At 41.5% G+C, this 17,399-nt stretch overlaps 1 protein-coding gene across 9 annotated transcripts in view; it reads left to right on the top strand.

Moving 5' to 3' along the window:
- The window catches only part of RYR2 (ryanodine receptor 2), a 757,942-nt gene that overhangs the window by 495,696 nt on the left and 244,847 nt on the right, over positions 1-17,399 (top strand). For all 9 annotated transcript variants that reach the window (XM_023240368.2, XM_023240367.2, XM_023240360.2 and 6 more), the window contains 5 exons: positions 10,132-10,340; positions 11,339-11,691; positions 13,263-13,377; positions 14,912-15,072; positions 17,196-17,355. In XM_023240368.2, the coding sequence (XP_023096136.2) occupies positions 10,132-10,340; positions 11,339-11,691; positions 13,263-13,377; positions 14,912-15,072; positions 17,196-17,355 (998 nt within the window). The remainder of the gene's footprint in view (positions 1-10,131; positions 10,341-11,338; positions 11,692-13,262; positions 13,378-14,911; positions 15,073-17,195; positions 17,356-17,399) is intronic.

The raw sequence follows: 17,399 nt of genomic DNA, 5'->3' as shown, positions 1-17,399 counted from the left end.
ATCCACAGATTCCTTCAGGGTCCCTTGGGACTCAGCAGGCACGGCTTCAGAGAAGATGTGTCTGCTGGTGAATACAGCATTCTGAATGCAACCCCGTCTGTGTCCCTGTTATGGACTGAATTGTGCCTCACCCCCATCCAAATTCATATGTTGAGACCTTAACCCCCTAATGTGACTATATTTGGGCCTTTAAAATAATAATTAAGGGGCACCTTGGTGACTCAGTCGGTCAAGCATCAGACTTTGGCTCAGGTCATGATCTCATGGTTTGTGAGTTTGAGCCCTGCACCGGGCTCTGCACTGACAGCTCAGATCCTGGAGCTTACTTCAGACTCTATGTCTCCCTCTCTCTCTGCCCCTCCCCCACTCGCACTCTGTGTTTGTGTCTCTTTCTCTTAAAAACAAACAAAACATTAAAAAAATTTTAATATTTAAAAAAAAATAAAGAACTAATTAAGGTTAGATGAGGTCATAAGGGTCAGGCCCTACTCCACGATGACTGGTCCTTATAAGAAAACAAGGAGACGGCGGGGGTGGCGGGGGGGGGGGGGGTGATGCCCATGCACAGAGGAAAGGCCATGGATGGTGGCCATCTGCAAGCCAAGGAGAGAGACCTCAGGAGAAACCAGACCTGCGGACACCTTGATCTTGGACTTGTGAGAATCAGTTTCTGTTGTTTAAGCCGCCTAGTCCGTGCTATTTTGTTATGGCAGCCCCAGCAAACTTCTACGCTGCCCCCCTCTACATGTAGCCCCTGCTCACCTAGTACCACTCTTGATTTACTCCTGAGTGCCGAGCCTCCTGTTATCCATAGTTTGAAGAGCTCATCGTACCTTTAATTTAAAGCAAGTAAGAGTCATTTAAAGTCTTGCCATATGGTGAAAGAGCAGTTATTTTGTCAGATTACCTGCATTTTACAAAGTTGGCTGTAGGTGCCTATCTTGTGTTGTGTAAGTGGCTCATCACACTGGAGCTTTTTCAACCTTGTCGGCTCTTCTGTAACTAAAGATCAGTTTGGAGTCCTTGGGGTCTGCATCTGTAATCATTATAATCAAATCCAGAAGTGAGGCTTTCCATGTCATATCTGCCACCTGGGAGGACAGTGAGCAGAATTCCTGGTGCTGAGTCTGCATGGGGTTTAGACTCGTTTAGACTAAAGAAATATTGTCGGAAGCAAAAGAGAAGAATATTGTTGGAATTAAAATAATCACATAGCTTTCGGTTGAGAAGACCTCTAGGGAGAGGGAAGGAAAACTTTCCATTACTGATGATACCACGCTACCTTTAAAAAAGAGAATATAGAACTGTTGGACTGTACTTACAATATTTTCACACAGTGGAAATATTACAACAGATTAATTGCTCAGTGGAATCATGTGGCTCATTAAGAAGATTTTCAACATGACACAAGAGTACAAGGATTGCCCCATCCCAGATCCCAGCCTTCTGGCTCCCCCATAAGTCCTTTCTGTCACTAGTGTCACTCTAAAAAACCCTGCCATTGATAACAGACCTGAGATGCATGTCTGTTATCAGACCTGGGACAGTAACTTATGAAGGATCTCCCTAATTAAAAATCAGTACTCATGGGTAGAAGTCAGGACTTTGAGTCACTGCCGTGGGGCCGTCCAAACAGCCAAAGAATTGTGTTGGGACATTGGATATTTGGAGTGAAGATAAAAGCATCAGTTATAAAGTGGTGGACAAATTCTAGAGAATGAAGATGTCAGGAACTAGCATAATTGGTTTCATAGTTTTGTCTAGAATCAGGAAAGAGAGATCCTCGAATTCTCTGGACGTGTCCAGGAATAAAACTCTTCACTGTGTGCTACATTAACAAATGAGGAGAATGTTTATTTTGATTGCCTAGAGTTAAATTTCAGATGATCTAATTTCTGTCTTTTGAGTTTACATGTCTATTTTCTGTACATGTTATATGGAGCATTGGGAAATGATTGATGAGCTCAGTGAAAACCAAACTCTCCTTAAACTGGGCAGTTAATTGACAGTGACATTGTATACCTTGGTGAAGAGGGACACTTGCTAGTATTCAGGGTCAAAAATAAAATTCCCATGACCCTGATGATCCAAAGTGAACCAAGAACCAGGAAGAAAGTATGGGGGTGTCCCTATTATGCCAAAGCTGATATTACGAAGTCTGCCCACTAAAGAGCTTAAAACATGGTAAATTCCCTATGGAATTTTAGTGTATTTGTTAATACACTTAGTTTATTTGTTAATTCATTTTCCAAGCCAACGTGGAATAGAAGCGGCAGATTTCATGTCTGAAGCCCTGGATTCTAGACCCAGTTCTGAAAATAATAATTCTTGTGTGACGTTGGGCAAATGGCTTCTCTGTTTTCATTTCCCTAAAATAAAAAGCTCTGACTGGAAGCGATCGGTTTATGCCCCTTCCAGTTCTTAAGATCCCAGAAATCTAAGGCAAGTGTGTCTTGTTTTTATTTTGCCCTCCCTCCTGCATTCCTAATTCAAATTCTCACTTCCCATTTTACTCGCTGTAGGGCCTGAGACAAATGTTTTAACGTCCTACTTGGTTCCTCATCTTGAAAAATGGGGTTAATATTTAATAATAAATGGAAAAGTGCTTATATATTACCTGGCACATACTAAGGTGCTATTAAGTGTTATCCTTTCTTCTGACCAAATAATTCAAACTTACATTTTGGTGTAATGTCGGCCATTTTTACTGGTTTTGGCCATTTGGTTGGGTTATAAATGAGGATCCGTATCTGTAGTCCAGAAATTTCAAAGTCTGAAACCATATGTTCTTACAACAAGCTGGTATGCTTGTGATCTGCTTTATCTTCTTTCATTTTAGCCCCCGCCACAGATTTCACGCCTGCGTCACACCCCCACATCCTTGTGACTGCCAGTGCCTTGGTGGACATGCACACTCATCACACACCCCTCTGCTCCAGAGCAGGGTGGCTCATCAACGGAGAAAGTTAAAATTTGCTGAAGCCATCTGTCTTTTGTTGGAGGAAACAGTTGAACCATACGTCGTAGCTGCTGTTTTAACAAATTTACAAATGGTTAGGGTGGGTCTGGCACAGCCCCAGGAAACCAGTTGGACTCATGGGTACTAATTTAAGATCCCCGGCCAGGAAGAAAAGTTCCCTTAGATATCATGAGGCTTTGTTACTCGCAAGATGTCAGTTAAGGTGACTGGAATAGAAGATTGGGAACATAAAACATAGGAAGGTAGGACCAAACTTTACATCTGCCTGAGTGTGTGCTGGCATATGTAACTGCGTGGACGTCTGTTTTATTGTGTTGGGATGTTTGTGTGTTCAGCTTATTTCAAACTAACAAAGAACTGAACCTCAATTATCATGTTTTGCTATGGGCAGTTATTAAGAGTGATGTCATTTATCAACCCATCTTGTTTAATTTATGGCAAGCATTCAGTCAGTCTTGATTGCATTTGTCATTTCCTGACATTATATTATGTATGATAATATATTATATATTATATTATATTATATCATATCATATCATATATACGTTATATATACTTTGTATTATATACTTTGTGTGTGTATATGTGTTTGTGTGCATAGTTATATCTATATCTATATAAATGTATACTTTATAGATATAGATATAACTATTTACTTGTTATGCCTACACAAAGGTAAGCTCCAGAGGGTTAGAGACTCTTTCCAGTCTGCTCACAGCTATATCTCCAGCCAAGAACAGATCTTGGCACATGCCAGGTATTCATTAACTATTTGCTGAATGGTAAGACCTGATACTAAATGGAGACAGGGTTGAATAGTGACTTAGAGCAGGGGTTGGCATACTAAGGCCTGAGAACCAGATCCAGCCTGCCACCTGTTTCTGTAAATAAAGTTTTATTGGAATACAGTCATGCTTATTCATTTATATACTGTCTGTGGCCACTTTTACACTTCAACTGAGGTTTGAGTAGTTTGGCCCACCAAACCTAATATCTCTACTCTCTGCTTATTTACGGCCCTGGCTTAAAGTGTGGATCGTAGGATCTGGCAGGCCTGGGCTTCCTTTCCGGCCACCCAGTTGTGAGCAAGTGATTTCAGCTAAAATGTGGGTTGCCTTGTCTAGAAAGTGGTAACGATTCCTGTCTCACCAAATGGTTGTTCGTGTTCAGTGAGATGAACATCAGACAAACACTCAGGGAACACGAGTCACTACTAGGGAGCCTCGTGTGATGGCCACGTCGTCCATCGTCCGCACCTTGATTTACGGTGCCCTTTGCCAAGTACGGGCCAACTGGAAGTGACTGAGCTCTGGCCCTTTTGTCCCGTGACCAAAAAGTACCTGTAGTTTTCTTCCACTCTTTGTTCTCTGATGTCATTGCCGTCTAGTTGTTTTTGCTGTATGTATGCTAATGTAAAAACATATAATGTATAGAAATATTGGTTCTTATTATCACAGAAGTTACTAAAACTCCATCTTCAGAAGTCACAGTATGATTTAATTTTTATTCAGTTCAGCTTCGTGTAAATTAAAAAGAAAAAAAATTTCTAATTCTGGATATACTTTCTTAATACCTTCCTTTAAAGAGGACTAAGATAGCAAAGTAGTAAAATTATCATCTACAAGTCTATATCTGCCATAAATTAATGAAAAATTATATCTGTTTATTAAAAAGCAACAAATTCTTGTCAAATATTTGGAAAATACAAAGAAGTGTAACAAAAATGGCTAAAAGCTGTATATATCCCCACTACCCAGAGAGAAATTTGGCTTTCATGTATTTTTTTCCCCATTTAAAGCATTGATATGGAAAAATATATTTCCATAGCCACCTTTTTAACTTAATATTATATATGTTGTTCCAAGATATAAAAACATTTTACGTAGCTTGAAAAAAATTTTTTTTAAGTTTATTTAATTTTGAGAGAGAGAGAGAGAGAGAGAGAGAGAGAGAGAGCGCGCACGCGCGCGCGCACAAGCAGGGGGGAGGGGCAGAAAAAAAGGGAGACACAGAATCCGAAGCAGGATCCAGGCTCGGAGCTGTCAGCACAGAGCCCAATGCGGGGGCTTGAACCCACAGACTCTGAGATCATGACCTGAACTGAAGTTGGATGCTTAACCAACTGAGCCACCCAGGTGCCCCAAATATGGCTTTTGATTTTTTTTTAGCCAACTTTATATTTTGAGAAATAGCCTTTCAGAAAAGGGCAAGAATAGTGCAATGGACACCTGTTTACCCTTCACATGGAATCACCACGTGTTATTATTTCCCCGTTTGGTTTTCTTCTCTCCCTACAGTTTCCTCTTGATGAATCCTGTACATACTTAATTTTGTGTATATATCAAAATTATCCATTCTCTTATTATGAGTATTTAGTTTCTTTAACCTTTTCTTTTTTTCCCAATTTAGTTTTGTTCACCGAGCATCCATGTTTTAAGCACTGCTCATAGAGGATCTCATTTTTAAAACTGGAATCTATGACGGGAGGTGGGGGGGTGCCTGGTGGCTCAGTCGCCTAAGCATCCAACTTCAGCATAGGTCGTGAACTCACGGTTTGTGAGTTTGAGACCCGTGTCAACCTCTGTGCTGACAGCTCAGAGCCTGGAGCCTGCTTCGGATTCTGTGTCTCCCTCTCTCTCTGCCCCTCCCACACTCACATTCTATCTCTCAAAAATAAACAAACTTAAAAAAAAAATACCTGTAATCTATGGGGTAGACGTTATAGAAGAAAGGATTAAAGCTTAGAGAATTTAAGTAACCCGTCAAAGGGCAAATAGCTGAGAAGTGCTGGAACTAAGATTTTAATGCAGGTGTCTCAGACTTGAAACTGTGATCTAAGTCATTTCCTAGTATCTAGGCCTGTCTACCATCTTAGGTGAGAACTCCTCTAAGAAACTTTCCTGAATTTTCTCTCTCTCCTTTTCCTCTGCTCTTAGCACCCCATCTCCAGAGATGGGTCGAGAGGTATGATGTCTTTCCTTGTCTTCCCACCTCATTAGGCTGTGAGAACCTTTGGGCTGATGTCTGTGTGTCAGTGAGCTATTGTCCCCAGTTTCTAGAACATGGTAGCTGCTCATAAATATTTATTGGATAAGGAAATGAATGGTTGAAAGTGTCTTAATGCACATTACTAAATTGCTCTACATAAATCTTGGACCAGTTTAATTTTATTGGCAAGATTTCCGGTAACTCACTGGACACTCACCAGCATTGAGACTTTGCGCTTTAGCAGGCTGCCCTTGTTGTTGGACCATCCACACTACCCACACGATTGTACATGTTTCTGTATGAGGAAGATGTAGGTATATTCCAGTTTTCCAGTTTATTAAATGAATAGTTGATTTTCACAAAATCTGTCAGTTGTTTTTATGGTAAAATGCATATTCATTGAAGAAAATCTGTTGAGAGACAGAAAAAGAACAAAGAGTGTTAAAAATTCCACCATTTTATAACATTTTGTTAAGGTTTATTTATTTTGATAGAGGGGGAGGGAGAGGGGCAGAGAAAGAGGCAGAGAGAGAATCCAAAGCAGGCTCCACACTGTCAGCCTGGAGCCCAAGATGGGGCTCAATCCCAGGAACCATGGGATCATGACCTGAGCCGAGATCAAGAGTTGGACACCCAACCGACTGAGCCACCCAGGTGCCCCTCTATAACTTCTCTTAATTAAAAAACTTCTAATGCTTTCCCATCTATTTTTAAAATAATTTTTTACTGTTTGTTTATTATTTTTGAGAGAGAGACAGAGACAGAGCATGAGTGGGGAAGGGGCAGAGAGAGAGAGAGAGGGAGACACAGAATCCCAAGCAGGCTCCAGGCTCTGAGCTGTCAGCACAGAGTCCAACATGGGGCTTGAACCCAGGAAACCATGAGATCATGACCTGAGCCGAAATCAGATGCCCAACCAAGTGAGCCACCCAGGCACCCCTTGCCTTTCCATCTTTAAAAACTAATCATATGCTATATCTTTCTTTCTTAAAATAATATGTACTATGAATATTTTTGTACATAATAATGGCCATTTGAAAACCAGATTCGAAAGCTAAATAGTATTACATATCAATGGAAAAACATATTTAGTGTGCAAAATATTTTCTGTGATCATAAATGTAGCCATAGTGAACAGTTTGGGACATAAATCGTTGTGTGTGCAACCCTAGTTACTTGGTTTTTTAAATGAAAAGATTTCCTGGGGCCCCTGGGTGGCTCAGTCAGTTGAGCATCTGGCTCTTGATTTTGGCTCAGGTCATCATCTCACGTTTTGTGGGATCATGTCCCGAATTGGGCTTCCCACTGACAGCATAGGGCCTGCTTAGGTTTCTCCCTCCCTCTCTCTGCCCCTCCCCTGCTCGTGCTCGCTCGCTCTCTCTCTCTCTCTGTCTCTGTCTCAAAATGAATAAAATGAACTTAAAAAAATAAATGAAAATATTTCAAACGTGCGGAAAAGTTCAGATATTAATATAACAAACACCCAGAGATCTATGTGAGTATTTATAACTTCACTTATAGGGTAGGGATTCCTTCTACATATAATGTGGCTAGAAAGAAACGCGTATTTACAATCGGAGATGTTTCTGTCTTGGTATCCCCCAGTTTATGTCGAATGGATGTTAGATATGCCAGTTTGTGCAAATGTATTTCAACCTGTCTCAGATCTCTTGTATTTATGCAGTCATTTTCTTTGATTCCTTTCTAGACCCTTATTATTGAAAACAATTTCCCTTGACTGACACTTCAAGAGCTGTCACAGCTGTACACACAGCTGTGGGCTTTAGTTTTAACTAGAAACTCATCATTCACGCTTCCTTGAGCACAGCTGGATGTGTTCTTGCTTCCTGGCCGGTAACACTGTTATACAACTGTTTATTTGAGTATATATTGATGAATACAAACTGCGTGAAATCATTATGAATGATAGGATATAATTTTTATTGTCTTGTGCTATTTTGAGGATTATATATTGCTTTTATATTCACTAATTTAAAAAAATTAATGTTTATTTTGGAGGGAGGGAGGGAGGGAGGGAGGGAGAGAGACAGAGAGAGAGAGAGAGAGAGAGAGAGAGAGAGAGAGAGAGAGAATGAGTGGGGGAGGGGCGGAGAGGGAGGGAGACACAGAACCCCAAGCAGGCTCCAGGCTCTGAGCTGTCAGCACAGACCTGATGCAGGGCTTGAGTTCACAAGTCAGGAGATCATGACTTGAACCAAAGATGGATGCTTAGCAATCTGAGCAACCCAGGGGCCCCTACATTGACTAATTTTAACGGAGGAAGAAGCGTAAGTCATCATGGTAGACAGTTGCTGGCTTATTCGTAGGATCCACTGCTTCTTTGATCTGTAAGTTACATCCTCTGCTCTGTAGTCTCCATTCCAATACTCACCTTGTTTATTATGCTACTTGAATTTCTGTGTAAAACACTATAGAAGGAAAGGAAGAGTACCTAAGCAGCCCCCCAACACTGAAAATGATCATCACAGCCCTTTGCTAACGACCGTTGTTTCCAAAGAATTCAAAAAAACAATTAACAATGTTAATATGTTTTCCCCTGTTTATTCAGTAGCAGGAAGATGTACTAACCTTGCAACTCATTAGATTAGCTGATGAAATATTTTTGTTTTCCCCCGTCGCTTATTGCTGTTGCTTTTGATTTCGTTTCTTGTTTACTTTAACTTACATTTTGAATTTCATGTCTTAATTATTTAGGTTAGGTGTGGATTGCCCTGCTTAATCTGTAATGGCAGTGACATCAAAGGGTAAGGGACAGATGGAGGAGTTTCAGTGGGATTTTTAGCAACTAAATCTGAAAATTTATTTACTTATTTATTTATTTTTATTTTCTACGCTTAGGTGTAGTGTACCCCAGAAAAAAAGGGGGGGACACAGTTTTCTTCATAGATCAAAAGCAGCTACAAGCAAATGAAAACCTTTAAAAATGTTGCTTCCCAGGGGTACCTGGGTGGCTCAGTCGGTTAAGCGTCCGACTTCAGCCGAGGTCACAATCTCATGGTTCATGAGTCCGAGCCCAGCGTCGGGCTCTGTGCTGACAGCTCAGAGCCTGAAGCCTGCTTTGGATTCTGTCTCCCTCTCTCTCTGCCACGCCCCCGCTCGCACGCACATGCTCTCTTACTCTCAAAAATAAACATTAAAAAAAGATTTAAGGGGGGCGCCTGGGTGGCGCAGTCGGTTAAGCGTCCGACTTCAGCCAGGTCACGATCTCACGGTCCCTGAGTTCGAGCCCCGCGTCAGGCTCTGGGCTGATGGCTTGGAGCCTGGAGCCTGTTTCCGATTCTGCGTCTCCCTCTCTCTCTGCCCATCCCCCGTTCATGCTCTGTCTCTCTCTGTCCCAAAAATAAATAAAAACATTGAAAAAAAAAAAATTAAAAAAAAAAAAAAAAAAAAAAAAAAGATTTAAGGGGTGCCTGGGTGGTGCAGGCTGACTACGGCTCAGGTCATGATCTCACGGTTTGTGGGTTCAAGCCCTGTGTTGGGCTCTGTGCTGATAGCTTGGAGCCTGGAGCCTGCTTCAGATTCTGTGTCTCCCTCTCTCTCTGCCCCTCCCCCACTGTCTCTCTCTCTCTCTCTCTCTCTCTCTCTCTCTCTCTCTCTCTCAAAAATAAATATCAAAAAAAATTTTTTTAATTTGTTGCTTCCAATCCTTTTTCCCTTGAGTTATATGCAAAGAAATCTGTGGCTTAGGCTGTGTTTGGTAGTTGCACGTTTTCAAGTGCTTGTGCTAGATCGAAGGACAAACCCACTTGGGCGTTTCCCTCCTTCTCACCTTCCTTCTGAGAGAGTCCCGTGCACTCCTGAGCTAAGAGGCCGTGTGATGGCGACATCCTTCCATTGCTGTACACCCTAAGATCCCTGGAGGACGAGGGGCTGCTGAGCACCTAACCTTCTTCACAGGAGTCCAGGGTAAAAGAAGAGCCTTATCTAGGGGCCACGTTCAGTGAACCATGAGCAAACACTGGTCTTTTGACCCTTACATGTAATACTTAATAACAGTGGTCTCTCTCTCGAACTACTGTTTTACTTTATGCGGACGACTCTCTCAGAGATGAGAGTTCCAGAGCGGTGCTTTTGGAAATTCCAAACAGACAGGCTCTTATACCAATGATACGGAACATTTTGTTTTTTTCTTTTCTTCCCAGGATTCATTCCTGTCTGTAGCCTTGGAGTGGCTCAGGTGGGCAGGATGAACTTTGGAAAGGATGTCAGCACCTTGAAATATTTCACCATCTGTGGCTTACAAGAGGGTTACGAACCGTTTGCTGTGAACACAAACAGGGATATTACCATGTGGCTAAGCAAGAGGCTTCCTCAGTTTCTCCAGGTCCCTTCAAACCATGAGCATATCGAGGTTTGCTTTTTCTTTAAAATTCATACCGTTGCCAAAAGCCAGGGGTGGAATGTCTTTACACTTGGGAATTCCCACTTGGACAATTATTGCCACTTACTTAGAAAGGTGGCCCTACTGTGTTACACAGTAATGGAGTCTGAGCGCAGCATGAGGCTCTGATTATAGGTACTTTATGAGCACCTGATTAGACTGATTAACAATAATTAATTCTGTTTTTATATAAGCAACACCAGGCTCAGTCTGAATGAATGTAATTTTAACATGAATTTTCCAAACTATCTTTTGAGTTAGAAACAACAGATGAACATGGGGGAAGGGAAGGAAAAATAATATAAAAACGGAGAGGGAGGCAAACCATAGAGACTCTTTTTTATGAAAAATTTTTTGTTTTAATATTTATTTTTGAGCAGAGAGAGAGAGAGAGAGAGTGAGTGAGCGCATGAATGAGGGAGGAGCAGAGAGAGACAGAGACACAGAATCCAAAGCAGGCTCCAGGTTCTGACCTCTGAGCACAGAGCCTGACTCGGGGCTCAAACCCACAAGCCACGAGATCATGACCTGAGCCAAAGTCGGATGCTTAACCGACTAAGCCACCCAAGCACTCCAAACCATAAGAGACTCTTAAATAAAGAGAACAGACTGAGGGCTGTTGGAGGGGCAGTGGTGGGGGGACGGGCTAAATAGGTGATGGGCATTAAGGAGGGCATTTGCTGGGATGAGCAGTGGGTGTCATGTGTAAGTGATGAATCACTGAATTCTATTCCTGAAATCATTATTCCACTACATGTTAACTAAATTGAGTTAAAAAGAAAAAAAGGCAGAGCTATGAGTCTATCTGGAACACAGTACTCCCTGTGTTTAATCTCGTCATTTACAAAATTATGCCAAGTGTGGGCCGTGTTTGGGGTTTTAAAGATGTGATGTGTGTTAGCAATCTTTAGCATCAGGAGGTTGACTGTGTTGATTTGAATTTGAGCTATCACTTCTTCATTCGCTAGGTGACCAGAATAGACGGCACCATCGACAGTTCTCCGTGTTTAAAAGTCACCCAGAAGTCCTTTGGCGCTCAGAACAGCACTGCCGACATCATGTTCTATCGCCTGAGCATGCCAATCGAGTGTGCTGAGGTTTTCTCCAAGACGGTGACAGGCGGGCTCCCAGGCGCCGGCCTCTTTGGGCCCAAGAATGATCTGGAGGATTACGATGCAGATTCTGACTTTGAGGTTCTAATGAAGACAGCTCATGGCCATCTGGTGCCAGACCGTGTTGACAAAGACAAGGAAGCCACAAAACCAGAGTTTAATAACCACAAAGACTATGCTCAGGAAAAGCCCTCTCGTCTGAAACAAAGGTCATTGATACGTGGAACATAATTTCAAATATGCAGTTATTTTGTGGGGAGGGGTACAGAGCGAGGGATTTCCCAGGGTCCATTTGTCCTTCCCTCTCCTTCTCCTTTACGCATAAAGGATTGGACAGGCGACAGGAACGCAACCTGTTTGTCATCGAATTTGTTACCACAGACATAATCTATCCCAGAAGTTACTTATTTAAGGCACTTTTTGTATCGTGGTGAGAAACACCTAACAAAATCTACCATTTAAACCATTTTTTAAGTGTATGGTTGCATAGTGTTAAGCATGTTCACATAGTCATGAAACAGGTCTTCAGAACTTTCTCAGCTTGCAAAATTGAAACTCTGTACCCATTAGACAACTCTTCCTTTTCCACCTCCCCCTAGCCTCTTGTAATCCCCATTCTCCTTTTTATTTCTATGAATTTGACCACTTTATAAATGTGGATTCATACTGTGTTTTTCTCTTCTGTGTGGGATTGGCTTAACTCAGCCTAATATCCTCAAGGTTCACCATGTCACTGCACGTGCCAGAATTTCCTTCCTTTGTAAGGCTGAGTAATACCCCACTCTGTATGTACATATTTTGCTTATCCATCTGTCCGTTGATGGATATTGGGGTTGATTCTTCCTCGTAGCTATTGTGAATAGTGCCCATGTGAACTGCGTGTGCACATGTATTTTTGAGGCCCTGCTTTAAATTACTTTTGATACATACCCAGAAGTGTGGTTGCTGCTAGCTCTGTGTTTAAGTTTGTGAGGAACCTTCATGCTGTTTCCCACAGCAGCTGTGCCATTTTACATTGCCACCAACGCTGCACGAGGGTTCAATTTCTCCACATTCTCGTCAACACTTGTTACTTTCTGTCTTTTTGTTGATGGCCCTCCTAATGGCTGTGAATTAGTGTCTTCTTGTGGTTTTGATTTGCATTTTCCTGATGTTCAGTGATCTTGAACATCTTCTCATATACTTCTAGGCCACTTGTATATCATCTTTGGAGAAACGTCTTTTCAGGTTCTTTGCCCATTTTTTTTTTTATTGGGTTATTTGCTTCTTTGTTTTTGAGTTGTAGGATTTCTTTATATACTCTGGATATTAACCCCTTGTATATAATTTACAAGTATTTTCTCCAAAGATGTTTTTAAGATGTTTATATTTACGTTCTTGGTTGAAACTTGAAGTATTCTTTCTAAATAGTATTTTTTATAGACACAAGGCAAGTTATTTTAGCATCCTTTTTTGCACTAAATCTTAATTTCTCCAGATCAGCGTGATTGACACTGTAGTTCAGATAATTATTTGTTGTGAGAGTCTGCCATGTTAATTGAAGGATATTTAGTCGCATCCCTGGCCTCCACCCCCTAAATGCCAGTGGCACACCCCCACCCCCACCCCCCACCCCCAATGTGCCAACTAAAAGTATCTCCAGCTGGGAGATAAAGGCATAGTTTAGGGAACAAAAATAGCCCTGGTTGTGAACCACTCTACTAAATTGATGATATGCACATGTTTTAAGTAGGCAGAGATTTTTAATGTTGCTGATCCCCAGTCCTGTACTATATTTCAGGTTTTTGCTTAGAAGAACAAAGCCAGATTATAGCACGAGCCATTCTGCAAGGCTCACGGAAGATGTCCTTGCAGATGATCGGGATGATTATGACTACTTGATGCAAACGTCCACGGTATGAGGTTGAAGCTTTTGTCACTTATTTCTCAGTTATCGTGTGTTTCATGTCAAAGAGTTCCTTTTCATTCATCCTCTGTAGCCGACTTATTTTAAAATAAATCTTTGCTTCTATTTTGGGGACTGAAAGTTGAAGAAAATACAGGTATATTCTGAGGTGTATTATGTGGTAAGAGAAGTGTTTTAGGCAAAATAACTTTATGACATGCTTAATCATGATTTTGCTATCATGTTTCCTGGGAAAATTTTAATTTCCACTTAATTCTTCCAAGTGCATATAATTTCCTTCATCTTAGTGATATGTCTAAAGGAAGATCATTTATCATACTTTGTTGGAGGTCATGTTTTGCTCTCTGCCAATTCATGTTTAAACCGGGGTGCCTGGCTGACTCGGTAGATGGAGCATGCCACTCTTGGTCTCAGGGTGGTGAGTTCAAGCCCCATGTTAGGTGTAGAGCCTACTTACTAAATAAAAATTTAAAAATTAAAAGAAAATAGGGGAACCTGGGTGGTTTGTTCAGTTAAGTGTCTGACTTTGGCTCAGGTCATCATATTGCAGTTCATGAGTTTGAGCCCTGTGTCCAGCTCTGTGCTGATAGTGCAGAGCCTGGTTGGGATTCTCCCTTCCTCTCATTCTGTGCCCCTCCCCCACTCGCATGCGTGTGCGTGCAGTCTCTCTCAAATAAATAAATAAAACTTTAAAAATAAATAAATAAACAATGCTTCAAAAAACAAATTTTTCAAAACAACTTTTCGTAAAACACCAAATAGGAAAAAAATGTATAATTACATCCCTTGTAGAGTGCCACCATGTTTGAGCTAGATTTTTACATATTAGATCTGAGCTATTTCAAAGTGATTTTTTTAAATATTTATTTTGATAGAGAGAAAGAGAGAGAGATTTGGGGGGAGGGGAGGAGAGCGAGGAAGAGAGAGAATCCCAAGCATGTTCCGCACTTTCAGCACAGAGCCCGACCTGGGGCTCAGTCTTCTGAATCGTGAGATCATGACCTGAGCCGAAATCAAGAGTTGGATGCTTAATCAACTGAGCTACACGGGCGCCCCTCAAAGTGATTTTAAGGTGTCAAAGTATTATTGATAGGAAAGGCAAAGCATATTCAAAAAGGTGGATGACAGGTATAAAACACTAGCATAAATTAGTGTGCTTGTATAAGTTTCCAGAATTTGAAGTTTATCTGCCTGAATGGATTGGTGATTTTATTACATAAATATGCTATGTATGTGCACATACAGTTGTACCCATATTTTAGGAGTATAAAAGACCTCAAATTATTTAGTGTGTTTGCTCTGACAAGGTCGTTTCTCTTCTTCCCATTATTTCTGATTTCCTTTCCATTATCTCTGCTTTAAGACTTCTCTTCTTCCAGTGTCCCCTCTTTGTTCTTGTTACATTTTAATTAGGCCGAATGATTTTAAACAAAGAAATGCAGTCAGGCAATTCAAAGGCATTGCGTATCAAAAGTTTTGTTTCTTTTTAACTTTGCAAACATTTGCTTTTGCTGTCTTGACAGTACTATTACTCAGTGAGAATCTTTCCCGGCCAAGAACCTGCTAACGTCTGGGTGGGCTGGATTACATCAGATTTCCATCAGTATGATACAGGCTTTGACTTGGACAGAGTTCGTACAGTAACCGTTACTCTAGGAGATGAAAAGGGAAAAGTACATGAAAGGTCGGTTTTTCTCAATTTTTTTTTCTATGTGAATGACATCTGATAAACATGTTGATAAACCTAGGTGTTTTTTTGGGGTTTTTCCCCCCTTGGATTTCCTGTCCAGGATCATGTTGTATTTATAGGAACAATATCATGAAACCATTCATGTCAGTGTCCGTTTTGTTATGCATACAAGCCAGTAAGGAATCTGAATACATTAAAAGTGGAAAACATTATAAAGTAAGAGCAGTGCATCCTTTGTGGGTAATAGTCTACATTCCTTCAGGTGACCTCGTATGTGACTGACAGCTTGGGTTGCCCGTACTAAGCCTTTGTTTGAGGGATTAGAGATGGGTGGATGTGAGGCTTTTATGGTCTGAAATGTATCTTTGGGAACGGTTTATGCGGTGGGGAGAAAACTGTGGAGACAGTGTGGGCTAGTAGTTTAGACCAGGGGGACGCATTTTAACTCAGACTGAGGAGAAGTGGGTTCTTTCCTCAGCTTTGCCATTGACTCGCTGTGTGGCTTTGGGTAAGTCAGTTACACTTTCTGTGCCATCTTCTTTTCATTTGTAAAACAAACCAAACTCAAACCAAACCTTCAAAAAAGTGAAGAAGGCTATCTTCCTTGTGGAATAAGACAAGAGAAGATCTGGCCATTTGCATCTGTCTTTTTTTTTTTTTTTCAACGTTTATTTATTTTTGGAACAGAGAGAGACAGAGTATGAACGGGGGATGGGCAGAGAGAGAGGGAGACACAGAATCGGAAACAGGCTCCAGGCTCCGAGCCATCCGCCCAGAGCCTGACGCGGGGCTCGAACTCACGGACCGCGAGATCGTGACCTGGCTGAAGTCGGACGCTTAACCGACTGCGCCACCCAGGCGCCCCTGCATCTGTCTTTTGTGCCCATGCATCCTCTCCGATCTGCTGTGACAGGTGTCATAGAGGGAGTCCGCCATAATGTTGCTTTTCTTATATACCTGCATCATCATTTTTGGTGACCAGAAGCTCACTCTCCTGCCTTCGGGTTGTAACACTTAAAACTGTGGAACTTAGCCCTTGAGACCATGGGCCAAGCCAGAATGTCCAGGAAAGAGTGCTTTCTTTACAACAGTACGGGAGCCCCATACCCACCTGGCTCTGGGAACATTCTTGAAGGACACATTTGATTTTCAAAGATGGCAACGGTACAAGGAAATAACCCAACAGAGGGACGGGATACCTGGATAGATGATCTTAGTGTAAGAAATAGAGGGCAGGGAAGGGTTGTTGAATGTTTTGTAAGGAGTGCAAAGGAACACAGCCAACCTGATTATTCCAAAACTGATTTTTATCTCAGCCTTCTTTTTCTTTTCTTCCTACTTGCCTGCCTTTGACTTTTTTTTTTTTTTTTTTTTGCTAGTTTCATTAACATTTTCACTCTGCTGTGGCAGAGAAAGGGAAGGAGGCAAAACTCAAGTCACTTTAGGTTTATTACCATCTCTGGGAAAGGTTTCGGTGGGGGTGAAACTCAGGTGGGGGTTTGTTGTTAACGTCAGTGATGTTATGCATATTCTAGCTAATTCTTTCTCTCATAACAGATCACCAGGAATTGTCCACAAAGGGGCATAATGTTAGCCAAATTTTAAATATGTTGAATCACTGATGGCTCAGGTAGAATTTGCCTAAGGACTTTGACAGTGTTCAGAAATGACTGCTTCTCATCTCAGAACAAGTGATTAAAAAAAAAAAAAAACATGAGAATGAGGAGAATGAAAATTGCAAATTTGGATGATTATTAGTTAAACTTTTTTGAACCTCAGAACAAGGTCCAGTTTGGTTTGAGTTTTTGGAGGGGAAGGCGCAGGTCAGTTTTTACTTGTTTCCGACTTGTTGACCTGTCTCCATTAGGTACAAAATTTAGAAACGTGTAAGACCGGATTCAGAATATATCCACGACGTCAGTGGAGTTTTTGCTCCGAATCACGGAATCGGCCCATTGTGCACCTCTCCCATTACAGCATGAGCTTGTTGCTTGCACAGCATAATTTAGGTTTAGTTTGCAAGACTTTCTATTGTACCTGTGGTCGTACAAATATAAAAATGTGTTTTGTTTTTTGTTTTTTGTGTTTTTTTTTTGTTTTTTTTTTTTGAAATCCAGCATCAAACGCAGCAACTGCTATATGGTGTGCGCGGGCGAGAGCATGAGCCCAGGGCAAGGACGCAACAATAATGGCCTGGAGATCGGGTGCGTGGTGGATGCTGCCAGTGGGCTTCTCACGTTCACCGCCAACGGCAAGGAGCTGAGCACCTACTACCAGGTCCGTGGGCAGGGATGGTGGCGTGCTTCTGGGAAGAAAGCGTT

The sequence above is a fragment of the Felis catus genome, chromosome D2, assembly GCF_018350175.1.
Source record: "Felis catus isolate Fca126 chromosome D2, F.catus_Fca126_mat1.0, whole genome shotgun sequence".
In the NCBI taxonomy this organism is placed as follows: Eukaryota; Metazoa; Chordata; class Mammalia; order Carnivora; family Felidae; genus Felis; species Felis catus.
The sequence above is the reverse complement of the archived record's forward strand: the minus strand, read 5'-3'. Positions and strand labels throughout refer to the sequence as shown.